Genomic DNA, 19,426 nt, shown 5'->3' with positions numbered 1-19,426 from the left:
CTCACAAGGGCAATAAGAAAAGACAAAGTTGAGGAACCGTCGTAAAGCTTAAGTGTGGTTCAACGAGAGAGGCTTCGCACACCTGTGAATCCTAATTCACATTTGCGTCTCTAGCCATCTATGAGTCTTGATGCACAGCCTAATCTTGACCAGATGAGTTTAGCTAAGCTATGAATGTAGTCAAGCTGGGCTACGTATATTCATCTTCAACCAAATTTGAATCGAAGCCCAATTTGCTGCTGTCACACTACACCAGCTTCTGCCACTGCATGTGCCAAATTAATTTACACCTCTAACCCCCATCTATTGGCAAGTTAGACAGCATCTCCTCTTCCAACACATGCCATGCAGGATAGACCGAAATCTCAAATTAAACAGGTTATATATGTCAGCTGAAGCGTTAATTGTTGTACACAGCTGGGTTGCCTAGGTCAGATTGGGTTTTGATGATGTGTAACTCTGAGGGTGTTGAGCTCAGAACCAGAGTCCTTTTCCACCATTCATTTGACATGAACCATTACAGATCCATCATCATAGCTGCTAAAATTCAGCCCTGAGATGATGGTGCTCTGAAGAGGTTTTTCCTATGGGCTTTCAAACCATGTTTGCTTTGTCCTCTTAATGAGAATCATGTGTCCTTGTCAGTGATAGCTTAATTAAGTTTTTTTTTTGTTGATTTTTTTTTTTGTAGCTGTTGCTTTATTACTGCTTGGTTTATTTATTTATTGCTTGGTTTACTTACTGTTTACATAAAAAGTCAACTTCACACTTGTAAGTGTTATGCTCAAGATCTAGAGACAGACCGGGTTGAAAAATGGCAGAGAAAAGATTTGCACATGTTTGTTTAAGAATGTGACTTGCTGGTGAGTAGCAGCACAGTCTGGCCTGTGGGGAGAGTGTGAATATGGGCCTGCACAGGAACACTCTCTTTCCCTCTCTTTCCAGCTCCCAGAGATTTCATCACCGCCTGGAGAAATGTCATGACTCGTATTCCACGTGGCGCATGCAGTGGAGGGGAGAGAAGACTGGAAGCAGGGGAGAAGGGAGGGCAGCTCAGGTTTCCCCCATTTTCGCGCTCCCTCTCTCAAGTGCTGACAGTCACACGGCGAGACTTCGCTGTACCCAATTCAAACACTCATCCCAAGTTCTCTCTCTCTCCCCCCATACTGTCTTCATTATCCCCTTCCTCCTCCTCTTTCTCCGGTGCCTCATAGTCATAGAGTATGCATATATCTACATGTGAATTGTTAATGTATTGGGTTTCCCTGGTTCCAAATGGCACTTCTTTATACAAGCGACAAAGGGGCTATATTCCTCAAAGTGTGTATTTAAGCGTATTCCCCAATGTCATGTAATCAAGGGCAACGTTTCAAGTCCTGGCCCATGTCTAGACCAGCAAAGTCCAAATTCCAAATAAAAGGACGACTTGTTACCAAAATGTCTAGGCATTACGTTTTAGCCCAGGTACAGGGTATTACATTTGGGCAGAGTGATGTGTAAATGATTTCAGTCTACCCCTGATATATAGGCTGGCAACCAGTGTTTTGCCTCGTAAATCTGGCGGCTTCTGGTCCTCACCTCAAACTAGTGAAAATGCAGTCATTTAGTCCAATTCTTTCCAGTTGCTGTTCAATGGTAATTAGTGGTTGCCCAATATACCAAGGCTGTGAGTAAGGGAAGCCCCTTGGAGGCCTAAAACACAGTTTCATGGGAGCCTAACTGCTCCTCGGGGCACAGATGAACAGCCATGACTGCCTCTTGTAGAGCAGTACATGGTCGTGTTCAGTAGGGGCAAAACGAAAAAAGAAAAAACGCTCTCGAAGTGAAATGAAACAGGGAGGCACTATCAGAACTTGTCCAATAAGAAGGGCTCATTTTCATATGTGTTGCGGAACGTTTCACTACGATGTTCGTCGATGAACACAACCCAGAAGTCTGCACGGAAGAACAAAAGGCATCTTTCATGTTTTAAACAAGAGGCGGCACCAGGTTTAAAACACAATAAATGACAGTCTTCGCAGCGAACGTACATTTACTGTAGCTGTTGCCGAAGACATTACACAGCCAGCATAGATGTCAAGGGGAAACAGCACATGTTCAACCAGCAGCACATATGCTAAGGTTCTTCATGTCATTCTAGATATACTCTATCCATATGTAGTACTTACTATAACACTGTGTGATGGGTCTAATATTCTACAGGTGTCGTCTAACACTGTGTGCCCTGTGCGTGTCTACGTGTTTCCTGTGGTTTCCTGTCTGAATGTATACCTGAATGAAATTCCCCGAGAGGGTCACGTCCCAGGTCGCTACCCCTCAATGCAAATATAATTCCATGTAATTCCACTTTGGCAATCATTCAATTCCATCATAATATCGGTTTCTTTGGAGAAAAAAAACATCCCATCATGACGTGGTGGTCTTTGGTGTAAAGGAAGGTAGAAGATCAGGTTTTGATTTTTCCTGAGCATGCCTTTAGAAACCATGTTGTAGACGTTGGACATAACTGTGGTGAGAGGAGGGGAGCCTGGTGAATCATCAGGGGGAGAAATTGGAGGCTAGTTGGGGTAGAGCAGAGGACCCTCCATCCCGTTAATGGGCGCTGTGGTCTGCAGCCAGTAAGTAAAGTGGAAAAGTGGCCGCGGGGGTCAGGACGTGGTACATCACCATGAGAAGTGGCTGAGAGGCCTGTGGGAGGAGGTCTGCACTGTAGCGATCTCCAAAAACAAATGATGGAATATCTGATCGAGGATATTCCATCCAAACCGGTGGGGTGTGAGGGGATACGGACAGCAGAGTGCAGTCAGTGTACCCCGTAATCTGGAGGTTACCGCGAGTGTGCGGCTGCGGCAGTGGGCCTCCCCAGATTTAAGTCTTCATCCTGCAAGAGGGGCTGGTGGAGGAGACGGAGCTAGGAGCTGAGCATGATGTCACTGTTACAAAGGGACGTTTCCTGAACAAAGGGGAGCCTGTGTGCTTGGATTAGAAAAACACCTCCGTTCATTAAGTAGGAGCAACAGGAGGACTTCCGTGATAGCAAATTGAGCGGTCATGAAGACAGAAACAGTGGCGCTGTAAAGGTAGCAAACATTGTTTTGAGTAACTGTTTTTCAGCCAGATGTTTGTCAGTCAGTGCTCTTGGGGTCATAGCGTGTACTGCAATGCTTTATTGACTGATAGCTTAGATACACGGTGTCTCATCATGTTTTTCAACATGTTATTTTTAAACTGTTGCGCACAGCAATGGGATATGTCACAATCACTCATAGGTGTTGTGCCTGTCCAACCCTGAGCCAAAACCCCAGTGCTGGTGTTTGTGCAGGTTTAGCCAGCACTGGGAATGTCGGTGTGGGAGAGAGGTTTGAGGAATGAGCGGCTCACGAGGAGCAACATCGGCAGTGATGCGGAGGCCCACTGGGCCAGGATGGTGGTGGGGGAGGAGGCATCGGATGGGCTCTGGGACTAGTCTCACCTCACCCTACCCCTCTTCCTCTCCCTCCACCCAGCCCCAGGGCCACCCGGGCCCTAATCAGCAGGAAGCAGAATCTCTCTGGGGGTAACACAGCCGAGACCCAGCTGCCTGCCTGCCTGGTGACTCCCTGTGCCCTCCCTCTCTCCCTCTTTCCTCTGCGCCGCTCCCTACGCCTCCCTCTGCCCTCCCTACACCCTTCCACCGCCTCACTCTCTCCGTCTGCCCTCATCACATATGTCTCTGCATGTGCTCTCTCTCTCTCCATCTCCCTCTCTTCCTGTCTTCCTTGTCCCCCCTCCCACATCACTAAACACTCACCCATTCTCCATGATTGCACCACCCGCCTGCCACTCATTGCTCATAACAGCAGGGCACCCCAGGGACTACAACATGCCCTATCACCCCTATCAAGCCTCCCTGGGGACTGCACAGGATGAGTGAAGAAAGAGAATGAAAGAAAGAAAGAAAGAAAGAAAGAAAGAAAGAAAGAAAGAAAGAAAGAAAGAAAGAAAGAAAGAAAGGAGAGAAAGAGAGAAAGAGATATGTGCCTCCACATCCTACACACGGGGAAAGATATGATGAAATTCTGTCTTCATTTTGCTAATGTTGTGCGTGTGTATCAAGTATTTACCTGACCTTCTGCATTAATCGTTCTCTGCCAACAAACGTCCAGTCAGAGGCTTGATTCTTGTGAAATTCCCCAGAGATTCTAATTCTCTCCAAATGTAATATTAGAGGTGTTGAATCACCTCCAATATCATTGTTCCGTAAAAGTAAAAGTAAAAAACAATGTGAGTGGGTGAGAATATGTGTGTCACTAGAGCAGCTGTCATTATGTTTAGCTGAACCATTGCAATATTGCCACCATAGGCTGACACACAGCTGTTGATACCTCTTTAATAAAACACATTTTCAATCGAGTACTCTACACTGAATTTTTTTGGGACCCCAGCACCCCAGTGATATTGGCTCTTTCAATGAATCTTTCCTCGATTCCTCACATACTCTCTCTTTTCCTCCTCCACAAAAGGCATTGGAGTAGAAGACCTGAGGGGAGGGACCTTGGACCTTCTCCAATACAGCTGAGAAGGAGGCGAGGAGATAAGGTTCTGAGGAATCAAAAACGGGCCTCGGTGGAAAAAGGGCCTCGATGCTTGACGCTTTCAGTAGACATTCGTCAGGGTTTATTCAGGCGTGTAGTGTGTTGGACTTCCTTTTCAATTCACTTCACTGAAATATCCGTGTCGTAAGACAGCAACTCACCATTACCATCACCCACCTGTGAAAAGTTTCTCCCACAAACACACACAGGATGCTAATTCCCTCCTCCTGACTCACTCCTTAGACCCCCTTAAAGACTGACATACAGCCTGAGTCACAAAGTGGTATAAACTAAACTAAATCAAGTTCAGTTTCACCTGCCAAAACACTGAATGTTGGTCAACAGTGCACTTGTATGTCGTTACAGAAAGGGTTTTAATGAAGGGGTGTCATTACTTTAAATTTAGAGAGAGAAACTGAAACTTGACAGGCTATGTCTACGACACCTTGTTGGGCGCAACAGCTGTTGTCAGACTTGAAACTCAGCACGTTAAGTTGTGTTGAAAAGATCTATTTGGAAAACGGGGTGCAGTGCTAACAACACATGTTGAGTGTTTTGGAGAGAAGTAGGAACCATCAAGCTGGACCAAGAGAAGAGGGTTTGCTCAGCCCTTCTAATAGGCAATGTGCTACGCTATACTGTATTTGCTATGTATTTATATATAAGTTGTATATGTGTTGTTATATTTATTCACAGTACATATATAATGAGACACCCCCCCCCCCCCATTCACACACTACTGTCTTAGTAGCTTACCAGGGTCCCCACCTTGAGTAAATCAGCGTGACGGCCTTAGAGAGAAAGGAGCTCTGTGTTGGGCCGCTGTGGTGAGAGTGACGTGAGCTCTAGAAGCATTGCCAAGCACAATACCGAGAGGTGATGGTCCTGCTCCATGCTAATTGTGTCAATATGTGCAACTGCTAGCCACAGTGACCTCTTACTGCAGTAGGTTGACTCCCGGCTTCAAGGGACATTAATAATAGAGAACACACGCACGGATGTATGCACGCACAGGTGCACACACACACACACACACACACACACCTACACACACACACACATTATTGAGAAAGGTACCTGTACGACTGGATGACCTCCGGACGGAGCTTTGACTGCCCCGCGGCTGCCCTCTGTCTCGTAGTGGGCACGGTGGTGGGACTTGGGCTGCACCTCGATCTGCAGACTGTACGGGCCAGAGCAAGATGGCAGCTGCCAATCCAGGGCGGGCAGGGAGCTATGAGGAAGAGAGGCCGTGCTTGGTATTGTGTGGAACATATAGATAGTATTTATAATATAATAATATAAATAAGAATCTACAGAATAGCTTGGTCCCAGCTGTATGAGCCGTAGCCAACTCTTCTATAGACATCATGCAATACATGGAAACATATGCATGGCATGACAATGAACGAAACCAGAAAGGAGTTGGATAAAACACAAACAGACAGGACCACCAGGCTACCTACAAGCACGCACGCATGCACAAAGACGGATCCATTTCACTTAAATCCAGATCTATGTTTCCCTTGTTAAATAATGTCCTGATCCTTTCCATTTCATCATTGGCTCTAATCTAATCAATTGAAGTCCTAGCCTGACGTATGTAATTCCTAAAGCCTGGGCAATAACGGCTCTTTTGATGAAAACTAAATGAAACTAAATGAAAGAAGCATGTGGTCTGGTTAGTCTGCTGTGTTTTTTGTTTTTTATATTGCTGTGACAGGTGTCGAGAAGCGGACTCTTAGAAAAAAAAAGGGTTCCAAAAGGGTTCTTCAGCTGTCCCCATAGGAGAACCCAATTTGGTTCCAGGTAGAACCATTTTGGGTTCCATGTTCCAACAAAGGTTTCTCCTATGGGGACAGCCAAAGACCCCGTTCAGGTTTTAGATAGCATATTTTTTTGTGGAGGGGGCATAGTCATTTCAGCAGCACAATGATACAACATGCCTAAAGGCTTAACATAGATAACCTAAGTGCATTGATGGTATCAATAATAGAAGTAGAGCTATCATCAAAAATCATTGAATCCCACATAGTCCTTTAATTTTAAATAAACAAACTCACCAAGTAACCAGACAACTGTCTGGCAACCCGAAAGACCATGGTATCTCAGAAAGTGTCACAGCTGGCCACTCATAATATCATTGTTCAGATGTCGCCAGGGAATTAGCCTATCTTCCCATGTGAAGACCGCAGAGATATTGAACCAAAACAAACATTTGCGAGACAATATTTCACTGCGCCGGATGCCTGTGAAGCATAAAACCCCTGACCTAAAGGCTGGCCATGAAAAGCAATCTCTGGCATCCTCTTGGAACTTTCAGGGTGTTTGTTGACCCAAAACTAACTGATTTCCCCCCTCTCAGGCTTTATCTGTTCTGGCCGAACATTACATCATGTTTAGTGGCCAAAGAAGAGAGGGGGCACATGACAGCACAGGGAAGCCGGTTGTGTGATTACCCCACCAACTGTTTCCTTGAGCAAGCTTGTCACCATCACTTCCTGTCTCTGCATTATCTTAATCAAACATTTGATTTCCAACAGGAAAGTGTGCCAGGGCAGGAAAGAGAAAACAGAGAAAGGGTCGCCGTGAACTGAAAAGGTTGCCTTGTTAAGAAGGGAGTCTGTCTGTGTGTGTGTGTGTATGTGTGTGTATGTCTATCCGTGTGTATTGTTTGTGCGGGGGTTTCTATGGTAACAGGGCACATGTGCTACACTACTCCTCCCTGCGAAATATGATTTACGAAATGTTTTGTATCTTCAAAGAGAAGCCCTCTTGGACGCGATACAGCGACTACGTTTCGACTGCTGCCTTTCTCTGCGGTCTATGAAGACAAAAACAATTTGGCACTTGCAATAAACAAACATGTCTATTTTTGGAAAAAGACAAGACAAAACCTGGGATGGCAAAATAGCGGTGCAAGTGGAGGAACTGTTTTTCGTGTGGTGTGGATGTTAGTCCATAAATCTTTTGAAATAAGTCAACAGCTCCATGAGCGTCATTGTCTTTTTCAAGGCCTAATAACGCTTAACAATGCTGCCTTATGTTCTAAGTGAATTCCCTGCTGACGTCAAAATTACTTTGTTTTAAACTGTTGATAATACATGATTATACAGCACAATTAATTGACCCAAGCCTTCCCAGTCCAGCAATATTTCCACCTACCTGAGGTAGGGCTTTGGCTTGGACCAGGAGTAGGGGTGCTGGGGCACGTCTAGGAAGCCCCCACAGTAGCTCTCCTTCTTGAAAGGCAGGCGGGAGATGTAGTCCTCCTGGAGGAGCTCGCTCCCAAGGCCCATCTCCTCTCCTCCCGGCTCCGTCTTCAGGCTCATGGTGGGGCTGTGGTCTAGGTTGGTCTTGCGGGCCTTGACGGGGACACCCTCGCCCATGTCGACCAGTCCGTCGGTGGTGAGGGCGTTGATGGCTGCCACGATGGCAGAGTTGGTGTACTGGTTGGTGTTGGCCAGCCAGCTGTCGTCTGTGACACTGACCCTGGGCGAACCGCGCGGGGAAGGAGTGGACGACTGGTTGGGCGAGTAGGTTGGCTGTCTGTAGGTGGTGCCGTTGAAGCTGTATTTTCTCTTCCCCACGCCAACACTGCCACCTCCTCCGCTGCAAGCCGGGGAGTTGGGTCTGGAGCTTCCACAGGGGCCCTGTCCCACCCAGCCCTCTTCGGCTTGAGCCCCGATCAGGGGGGAGGTGGATGGCGAGTGGCGCGGGGAGGTTGAGGGGGGGCCGAGAGGAGCGTGTGGGCAGGAGAGGAGAGAGGACGAGCCTTTCGGAGAGACACAAGGAGACTGCCATGGCGAGTTCTGGGATGAGTTGTCATAGTTGTAAAAGCCAGACTCGTAGGACGACGCATCCGAGTTGCAGCTACGTGATGACACGCTGCTGGCCGGGCTCAGGCAACTGGGGTCGCGGTAGCCATCGCCGTTTGGCAGCGTCAGGGTCACAATGGAGTTGACCCCCCGCTTGTGGTGGACGATGTGGTCCATGCTGCTGCTCTCTTCCACCTCCTCCTCAGGGTACTGGTGGTAGGCTGTGATCTCGATGCGAGGACTCTCCAGGGCCGGGGCCCCGTTAGGCCTCAGGCCGTGGGACATGTAGTAGCCCTGGGCTGGGTTGTGGTTGTTGTGATCGTGGAGACCGTAGCCTGTCTGGTGGCAGGAGGACACGGAGATAATGGGGCTGGACTGCAGTGTGTGGTACTGGGTGGCCAGACAGGGATTTCCCATGCCCAGTGGCAGGGACAGGCTGACATTTGGAGTGTAGCTATATGCATCTGGAAAATACAAACACACAAGGGCACTGTAAGTATAGGCCACCATCCAAGACATCACAAACAGTATTTTTCATGAAGTTTAGGATTTTTTTTAACTTTAGGTCACCTATGCATTCATAACGCCTTTATAAAAGCGATATTACAGGTTACAAAACATAGCAGGCTAGCAGATACCCATAGACGTCCAGTCATTGTGCTAATGCTAGTTAGCATTAGCTCTCAAAAGTACCTCTAACTTCCTTCATACCTGACACAGAGACATAAACATGGTATCCACGAGTTCACCTGACTCTGGGGGAGTAGATAATGGGCTGCATTGCCGAAAATCCCAAAATGATCTCTTAAACCCTACATCTATTGAACTGATTAAGGTCCAATGAAATGTGTGAGATATCAGCAGATTGTTAACAGTCCGTCTGGAGCTGTGCAGAGATCCACGTGTGCTCTCTAGACTATAGGACCTCCTCCAGCGAAGCAGTGATGGAGACCTTATTTGATTGATGGCTTCACTCACTGAGTGAATTAGGGCTCGCCCATGTTGAACGCTAACAGCACTCTGCTATGCTTTGAGCTCGTGATTAAGTCAGAAAGTTTACAGCTGCTGAGGCATCACACACATACAGAATACATGCTCAGACACAAATGGTTGGACACACACACACACACACACACACACACACACACACACACAACAGATACATACACACATTATCTGCCACACAACACACACACACACACAAACACAGAAACATTTACTTTAACAATTCACACAATTGTTACAATATAATGATTTCTGTCTGATAAGGGTAATTTTATTTTACAATCTCAAATGAATACCAACCAAATGTTGTGCAGTGTACTAGAGTAAGGCAATCCCCTTCCAGCTTGTGTGCTATATTTGTTAACCACAACGCTACGCAAACAGCACGTCACATGAAATGATGAACCTGTCATGCACCACAGAATACGTGGGTAGACTGTCTAAAATTAGTTCACGACAGACTATTTCCAGAAACAGTGGCAGGTCAAATTCGAATTGTATTTAGTAGTTCATAAAGTTTTTTTTTGCTCAATGAAGCAATTAACAGTAGTATGAAACCTTATAGGCACACAAACTTACATTAAAGCACATTATGGTGGAGAAAGCAAAGGAAGGGAATGCAAATGTGAAATGTTCTTAGCAAAAGGGCCAAAGGGCACGAACAAAGCTTGCAATAATAAGGGAAGCAAACATAACTAACTACATTATTAGATTTTCTAATAATGTGTAATCATAATAAATGACAAGCCTAAATGCCTCTACGTAAATGATTCTGCTAAGCAAGATAGGACAACAAAACGTGTATTGTCCTATACTTATTATGGTCTAAGTAGCCTATGTATTATTAATTACACACCAGAAACATTACAAAAAGCATGGGAATAAGTCAGCTCTGACAAGCAGATGAAAATAATCACACTAGGCTCAACTGCATAAGGTAAAACATACACAACAGAGCAAAATAAATCACCAAAACAGTTTGAGCAACCACAAGTTCAGGAACAGACACCAGCCCCTATCCAGAGATCCGTCACCACCAACCTCTGTCAGGCCTGTGGCCACACTCTCCCCCTTGGCTGTACTCAAACAAAAAGTCGAAGTCAAACTCCGGTTCTTCACGAAGGGAGCTCATCTTAGCCTCAGCTTAAGGGTGATGAGAACAGCCTCCAACACCTCAGCTCTAACTGTTGTCTGTCTGTCTGTTTTGTCTTCTCCTTTTGTCTTTAGAGATGCTGTTCTTTTCTGGTGCTCGTTCCTGACAGACCCTCCACTAGTGCTGAGGATGCAGATCTCTTTCTCACTCCACCTAATGTGACTTAGAGGAGGGGTGGTACACACCTACTGACTACAGGGCTGACTGCAAGTTGTTTTTCCCTCTTCTGTTTCTGTGTGTGTGTGTGTGTGTGCGTGCGTGCGTGTGTGGCGCACACTATGCCTCAGCACACTCTCTGTTTCTAACACATGAGCTACATCCACCCACACACATCGGGACTTTCACTCATTTGTGTTATCGCTGCCGATCTTGAGCTTTGCATTTCCAGGTTGCGTCTGCTGAACGCTGAACTAACAAAGTGACAGAAAGCAAATTGAGGGTGAGAGCTCTGCGGAATAATGGTATCTAAAAATCCAAGGAAAACAATCACTGATGCTCTGTTTCGGTGACTTGCTTTCAGGAATTTCTTATGACAGTAAGTAATCACATCTGCAAAATCATGGCACAAAATCATGCAGTTTAAAGTGACTCGCATGGCTTGCTTTTCTCTCTCGTCACCATATTCCAAAATGTTTTCACTCTGGTTTTGTTATTACCATCCATAAATCCTTTCCCCCAGAACATGGGACCAAGTCAATCTGCATGTCTCTAAATAGAATCTGGTTTCATTCACACAGATGGTGGGGCTCTGCTCGGCCCAGACAGAGTGAACCTCAGGAAGAGCTAGGTGGTCACAGATAAAGTCCTCTGTAGGCTCAGAAAATCAGCGGCTTCGTGGCTTGCAGTCAGTTATCACGAGCACCTTTTTTTGTTGTGGCTAAGTCACCGTAGAGAGAGGGGCTGCATGTGTGTGTGTGTGTGTGTGTGTGTGTGTGTGTGTGTGTGTATGGTGGTACAGGCTACCATACAGGGTCACAGGGAAAGGAGTCTGACTGTATGTCTGCAATACTGCAGTTGTCAGCAGACTGGTGAAGCAGAGTGGTTATGCATATACCCCAGCCAAGCAAGCTACACATAGAAACACACACACACACACACACACACACACACACACACACACACACACACACACACACACACACACACACACACACACACACACACACACACACACACACACAAACGCACATGTGTCTGCTATTAATTATGAGTCTTAGGAGGGACTGAAATGAATAAATAACACAGCCCCCACCCGTCCACATCTAGAAACCTCAAAGACAAATTAAATCCCCAAACCACAAAAAGTCCATGACATCAGCACTGGAATAGCCTCAGCTACTTCCTGAATTAAGTGTCATGGCAGATAGAGCACCGTCAGTGAAGTGGATGGTCCAAATATGTGTGCATGCATGATGTAGATTTGTCAAGGTGGAAAAGCACAACCATGAAAACATACAGGAATATTTTCAATTAACATGGTCAAATAAATAGAGCAAAATGTGGGCTGTGAATGATTGATTATTGACATATAGGGCATTGTGAAGCCTGGGGAAAAAACATACAAATGAGTGTATCCTACCAAAAACAGCGTTCCCTGCACTCAAATGTCGCCTACACATTGCTATAAAAGTGTTACTCGCGCACTTCGGGCTCTGGTTATCATATGGATGCCCCTCACCGCGTCAGGTATAGCGCGATACGCACAGCATCAATTGCGCACTTAGGAGACTCCTGTATTGAAAACACCGACACCGATTGGTAGCTGAAGAAACCTTCCCAGACGGTTGCAACTATTGTAGTGTATACCTTAATAATAATAAGCATGATTTCATTGATAGCAACTCACGATTTGAGAATCATTAAAGTAAACATGACACAAGCACTCCAGTCAGATAATAACATTTGAACATTGCCACGTCAAATTAACGGAAAATATAGGCTAGACAGTGAAGCCGGTTACCTTCTTCTGCAGACTTCATCTCGGTAGCGAGAGAGTTGAGAAACTGCAATCCTCGTTCCTTTCCCAAAGCCGCTGGGAGGACTGGTCCAAAGTTGAATTTGGAGCTGAATCTCAAACAGCTGATATCCTGCATTCAACTTGCGATTGGTCTACTTTTGTGGTGGTGACGGTTGACAATAATATCACAGGCAGTATCATATGAAAACTGCGAGAAAAAAACGATTTCAGGCTGTAGAAATGTGCATTAATCAAAACAAAAATAAACGCATTATTTGTCAATAAAAAAGTAAACTCGAATGCTGATTTGAGATTAATTCAAACACTTTCATCTACGTGACAGCACTCCAAGAGAAACTGAGATGGAAAAGAGAGTAGAGTATGCGAAAGGGTTATCTTCACAGCACTTCTCACACACTCGGGGTTGGTCTGATGGTTAGATGAGTTTTGCTGTCGTTTTGTTATGCTTTAGCCTAATTAAGATTTCCTGAGACTCCTGGTAGCTGTGACACAGGGCATGTCAGAAGGGGCTGGCTCCATCCCTTTTAAAGCTGGAAAACACCTCCTGTTCAGCGCGCCGCCCCTCTAGGAATGACGTTATCGCTGCCTACAAGCTCCTTTCTGGAGGACTGACGGTGCTTGATCGAGTCCGCCAAGAGATTCCATTGTTGTATACGTGGGAGGGAGTCTGGAGGTGTTTTGAAAAACCTCGACTATTTATTTGTGTCTTACATTGCTCACCTTTCAGGTCAGTTTGGGCAGTTTGAATGCAGATAGCCTAGTTCAGGAGTATTCAACCGGGGGTCCGAGGCCCCCTAGAGGTCCGCTGATGCACTGCAAGGGGTCCGCAAAAATATAAAAACAAAAGAAAATGGAACAAATCTTTTTTTATTTCAATGTTGTTATGAATATTGCTAGCAACAACATAAATAATACATGTGTTATTACATACCTACAGTAGAAAATAAGATAATGTCTTCTTTCTAACTTTCTATTTCTCAACTACTAATATTGAGGAAATAGGCTTTGTCGCTGGCTGCTGTTAAGCTTTCTTGACTTGGACATACATTTTTGCCAACACACTAACCGTTGTTTAACCAGCTAAACAGCTGCTCTTAGTGAAAATGTGTTCGGTGTGACCTTTCTAGCTAATTGGCTATGTTAGTTTACACTTCCTCTTCCAATTATAAATATAATGGTTAAATCCCTGAGCTGACAAGGTAAAAAATGTTCCACCCCCTAACCCACTGTTCCCTGGTAGGCTGTCATTGTAAATAAGATTTTTTTCTTTACTGACTTGCCTAGTTAAATAAAGGTTAAAAAAAAACAATGTGGGGATGTCAAAATAATGTGGGAAGGTCAAAATAATGAAAAATGATCAACTCAACCTATTTATTTGAAGATGTTGATTACTTCTACTTTCCATGATCATTTACCTGATGATAAGACAAGACATGAATTAAAACAAAACATTCCGGGCCTCCTGAGTGGCGCAGCAGTCTAAGGCATCACTACAGATACCGGTTCGATCCCGGGCTGTGTCGTAGCCGGCCGCGACCGGGAGATACAGGAGGCAGCGCACAATTGGCCCAGCGTCGTCCGGGTTAGGGGAGGGTTTGGCCGACTGGGATGTCCTTGTCCCATCGCTCTATATCAACTCCTTGTGGTGGCAGCTGCATGCACGCTGACATTGGTGTGGCTGGCTTCCCGGGTTTGTCAAGAGGCAGTGCGGCTTGGCAGGATCGTATTTCGGGGGACGCATGGCTCTCGGGGGACACATGAGTCCGTAAGGGAGTTGCAGCGATGGGACAAGACTGTAAACTACCAATTGGATATCATGAAAAGGGGTAAAAAAAAGTACAATAAACATATTAATAATAATACAAATATATTCTAATGTATGAGTGGGATCCCTGGCCAAGAAAAGGTTGCCGACCCCTGGCCTAGTTCATAAATAACTTGAACATCCATAGCCACAGTTACAAGTGTATGACCTCATTAGAATTGTATTACAACATAATAGCCAGGTGAATGCAAATAATAATGACCTGGGTAAAAAAATGTGATAATATGCTCACCTCAAAAATACCAAAATTAGGCTAGCCTAACCTACCATATACATTACAAAGCTCTTGAAATTGTACTCAACAGAAATATAAATGCAACGTGTACTGTATTTCTTTCAAATTGTATGCACACATTTGTTTACATCCCTGTTAGTAAGCATTTCTCCTTTGCCAAGGTAATCCATCCATCTGACAGGTGTGACATACCAAGAAGCTGATTAAACCGCACGATCATTACACAGGTGCCCCTTGTGCTGGGGACAATAAAAGGTCACTCTGAAATGTGCAGTTTTGTAACACAACACAAGGCAACAGATGTCTCAAGTTTTGAGGGAGCGTGCAATTGGCCTGCTGACTGCAGGAATGTCCACCAGAGCTGTTGCCAGAGAATTGAATGTTAATTTCGCTATCATACGCCACCTCCAATATCGTTTTAGAGAATTTGGCAGTACACCCAACCAACCTCACAACCGCAGACCACGTGTAACCACGCCAGCTCAGGACCTCCACATCCGGCTTCTTCACCTGAGGGAATGTTGGAGACCAGCCACCCAGACAGCTGATGAAACTCTGGGTTTACACAACAGAAGAATTTCTGCACAAACTGTCAGAAACCGTCTCAGGCAAGCTCATCTGCATGCTCGTCGTCCTCACCAGGGTCTTGACCTGACTGCAGTTAGGCGTTGTAACCAACCTTAGTGGGCAAATGCTCAACTTCGATGGTTACTGGCACACTGGAGAAGTGTGCTCTTCATGGATGAATCTGGTTTTCAACTGTACTGGGCAGATGACAGATGTCATCATGTGGGCGAGCGGTTTGCTGATGTCAATGTTGTGAACAGAGTGCCCCATGGTTGCGGTGAGGTTCTGGTATGGGTAGGCATAAGCTACGAATTTTAATGCACAGAGATCATGAAGCTGAAAATGTCCCAGTTTTTCCACGGCCTGCATACTCACCAGACATGTCACCTATTGACCATGTTTGCGATGCTCTGGATCGACATGTATGACAGCCCCCCAAGTTCCTCAAAAATGGTCAAAGACTCCAGCAACCCAAGTCATAGACTGTTCGCTCTGCTACCGCATTACAAGAGGTACCGGAGCTCCAAGTCTAGGTCCAAAAGGCTCCTTAACAGCTTCTACCCGCAAACTTTAAGACTGCTAAACAATTAATCACATGGCCACCCGGACTATTTACATTGACCCCCCCCCCCCCCCCTTGTTTTTAAACTGCTGCTACTCGCTGTTTATTATCTATGCATTATCTATGTCACTTTACCCCTACCCTACCTCGACAAATTTGACAAATCTACCACCAGGCTAAAAAACGTGAACCCGAACCTTCCAAGATCCCCCCCACAGTTCCCCAATACCTGTCCTTCAACCATTCGAGACCCATGCCACAGCCCCACCTCCCCAAGAAGAAAAATAAAAAATACAATTGATTTCCTCTCCCCCCCAAGAACCCCCCAATGCACCAACAACCAAAAGAATGAACTTAAAAGGGAAAGACTGAAGAAAACGGCAAACAACAACGCAAAAAAATTTATACAACAAAATAATACATTTAAAACAAAGGACATCAAGGACAACTAAAGTCATAACAGCAATGCCAATCAATGTTGTAGCCAATCATTTAGCCGAAAATGTAAAGTATTTACCACGATTTGCCTCATTATTGAAGAGAGTTTTCTGTCCGGTTCCTGGTCAGAGGTTGACAGTCAAACAGCGGTGCATTCTGGAGCGCAAGGTTTATCCTGTTTTGCCAGTATGAGTGCAAAGGTTACCAATTCCCAGGGGGAGGACATGTCTGTATCCCTGAGCTATCTATGTGTGTTTAAATCATGATTCAATCACTTCTGTTGACATTCAACATGTGTTACTTGGATGTGTTTAAACCTAGCGGTAGCCTATGTACCGTGGGGACTTTACATAGGCTACCGCTTGCCTATTAGCAACACTTCATACAGGCAAAAGAAGAAAAAAAAAGGCTTTTGTTAGTGTTTAAATACTGGAGAGTTGAGACCAAATCACGGACGCTGGACAGAGTGGATTTCAGTTGTAACAAAAGACAGTTTTAATGAGTCAGAGATATCTTGTCCCGCAGTTTTACGTGCACGGACCTAGTTCACATAACTCGGCAAGGAGCCAGGTGAAAAAGAGGCCTTATACTACGGTTACATTCATTTTTATACATAGAATAAAGTAGGTGGAGTCTTGTCGTTTCGGTCTTCTTGACTGGTCGGAGGGTTGGAGGCGGGCCTTGCTCTAGCCAGAGCGGGCCCCATTGGTGCACAGCAAAAGTCCTTTGCTCTTGGGACCGGCCAGTAGAGGGAGATGAGATGTGTGTTTCTACAAGGAAGAGGGGGTCAGTCTTATGGCTGGGTGTATGTGTTCTTACGACGGAATGTCTTTGTTTATATGAGCTATGTGTATGAATATTTATATAACACTTTACACACATTCAGGTAACACATGATAAATATCAACAAGTCATCGTGACGTCTTCAAGTTCGTCACCCTCACCCCGTCCGTCCGTTGGTTGGTTGCGCCTGTTGGTCTGCCCTGTACGGCGTTACCTAGTTTAAGTATCAACAGTACTGGCACAGCAGCACGACATTTGATTAACAACTGATACCACTTGATTTGCATCACCATCAATATTCGGTCTGGCTGCCCGATATGCACAGAAGAGAGAGGCAGTAAGCGAAGACATAGAGAAGAGCAGCCCCCTCCTACTCAACTCCCTCCCTTTTTCAGTCAGGAGTTGCTCATGTAGCAACACAGGTGGTCTAGACTCTAGCTAACCACCATATTTGTATATATATATATAGAAAACTATCTACACAAGCCACTAGCCAGGCATATATCAAGAGTTAGAAGATTATTACTAATATACTATAAAGCTATTATTTAAGAATGTAAGAGCATTTAAGATAAATCACAATCAGAACATTTTTGGAGCTAGCTAACTAGCAGATGTACATCAATCAACATCAGTGATCAGCTGACAGCCCACCCTCTTTTCCGGTGTCATGTGTTTAGGAGGCACTCCAACTAGCTTGCTTACAATATGTGATGAATGCGTTGTTGCATAAATATATAGGCCTATGCTAAAACATTGAGAGAAAAAAATGGCTACAGAGGCCGTTTGTATGTTATGAATTTCGAGATATGAATTATGTGAAAGGTCTGTTCCCCCTGAAAGGTCTGTGCATGGCCCTGTGTAACTCCATTTATTGAGACCAGGGGCCAAGGCTGGGTCATCTTACCTTGCATGGGCCATTGGGAGACTTTCATTCATGCCAAGCAACAAAAAAAAATTATGTAGTTTTTAACCAAGGTCTTTGATTAGTAGAACATAGTATGCTGCTGCATGGCTAAAACAAAAGCCTGCACCCACACCAGGCACTGTAGCATGATATTGCCCACATGGTAGGACCTGTAATCAAATCAATCAATTAATCAAATGTATTTATAAAGCCCTTCTTACATCAGCTGATGTCACAAAGTACTGCACAGAAACCCAGCCTAAAACCCCAAACAGCAAGCAATGTAGAAGCACGGTGGCTTGGAAAAACTCCCTAGAAAGGCCAGAACCTAGGAAGAAACCTAGAGAGGAACCAGGCTATGAGGGGTGGCCAGTCCTCTTCTGGTTGTGCCCGGGTGGAGATTATAACAGAACATGGCCAAGATGTTCAAATGTTCATAGATGACCAGCGGGGTGAAATAATAATAATCAGAGTGGTTGTCGAGGATGCAACAGGTCAGCACCTCAGGAGTAAATGTCAGTTGGCTTTTCATAGCCAATCTTTCAGAGTATCTCTACCGCTCGTGCTGTCTCTAGAGAGTTGAAAACAGCAGGTCTGGGACATGTAGCATGTCCGGTGAACAGGTCAGGGTTCCATTGCCGCAGGCAGAACAGTTGAAACTGGAGCAGCAGCACGGCCAGGTGGACTGGGGACAGCAAGGAGTCATCAGGCCAGGTAGTCCTGAGGCATGGTCCTAGGTCTCAGGTTCTCAGAGAGAGAGAAGAAAAGAAAGAGAGAAAGAAAGAGAGAGAGAAAGGGAGAGAGAATTAGAGAGAACATACTTAAATTCACACAGGACACCGGATAAGACAGGAGAAATATAAGAACAAGGCAGTTAACCCACTGTTCCTAGGATGTCATTGAAAATAAGATTTTGTTCTTAACTGACTTGCCTAGTTACTTTCCACAAAGCAACATAGATTGTAGGAGAAACTGTGTGAATACACCAATCCCTGCTCTCCCCCATTTCAATCATAAAACCTGTCCATAATAAAAGGATTGGCAGGACACCCTGTGCTCTTCTCTCCCTGGCTCCCCATGTTAGCACTCCTACTGACGGAGATCAGAAATATTGCTATCGGTGCTACTACTCCCAGGACTCCATAATTAGTGACAGTTTGAATAATCTACAGAGTAATTCATCTTGAACCGGAGCCAGTCCTGAAAAACCCTGGATTCCCCCTTAACCTGAAAAACTAGCTGGCAAGTTAAGCAAAGAGGATCATCACACATAATCACCAGCAGACATCCCGAGCATTGTGGGACGGGCGGTGTAGGGTTGGGGCAGCGTAAGCACTCTGCTAGAGGGGAAAGTATATGCAGTGTTTTCTTTGCCTACAGTGGATTTCTGGTTTCGACTGTGGCTTGGCTGTTTCTCTTTCTCGGAGCTTCTGGGTGAAAAGCCACATCACATACTTTAGAAGATAAATGATGGTATTAACCATTGGTAGGGAAAAAAGGAGCTGTAGACAATTGGGGAAAAGCTCAATGACGGGGGTCCGTTATCGGTTGTCACACCAGGAATCATTGCACCCTGGCAAG

At 45.3% G+C, this 19,426-nt stretch overlaps 1 protein-coding gene across 2 annotated transcripts in view; it reads right to left on the bottom strand.

The window, feature by feature from the left end:
* The window catches only part of LOC139367001 (nuclear factor of activated T-cells, cytoplasmic 1-like), a 64,821-nt gene extending 51,721 nt beyond the window's left edge, over window positions 1-13,100 (bottom strand). Inside the window, exons 1-3 of one of the 2 annotated variants that reach the window (XM_071104859.1) lie at window positions 12,511-13,100; window positions 7,740-8,856; window positions 5,652-5,808 (exon numbers count right to left, since the gene is read on the bottom strand). In XM_071104859.1, coding sequence (XP_070960960.1) covers window positions 5,652-5,808; window positions 7,740-8,856; window positions 12,511-12,643 — 1,407 coding nt within the window. In that variant the 5' untranslated portion in view covers window positions 12,644-13,100. Of the gene's footprint in view, window positions 1-5,651; window positions 5,809-7,739; window positions 8,857-10,438; window positions 10,568-12,510 lie in introns of those variants that run through there. The other variant, XM_071104851.1, reaches the window with a different exon arrangement.
* Between the last annotated feature and the right edge of the window lie 6,326 nt (window positions 13,101-19,426).

This window comes from Oncorhynchus clarkii, chromosome 2 (genome assembly GCF_045791955.1).
Source record: "Oncorhynchus clarkii lewisi isolate Uvic-CL-2024 chromosome 2, UVic_Ocla_1.0, whole genome shotgun sequence".
Lineage (NCBI taxonomy): Eukaryota > Metazoa > Chordata > Actinopteri > Salmoniformes > Salmonidae > Oncorhynchus > Oncorhynchus clarkii.
This window is presented reverse-complemented; position numbering and strand designations above follow the sequence as displayed.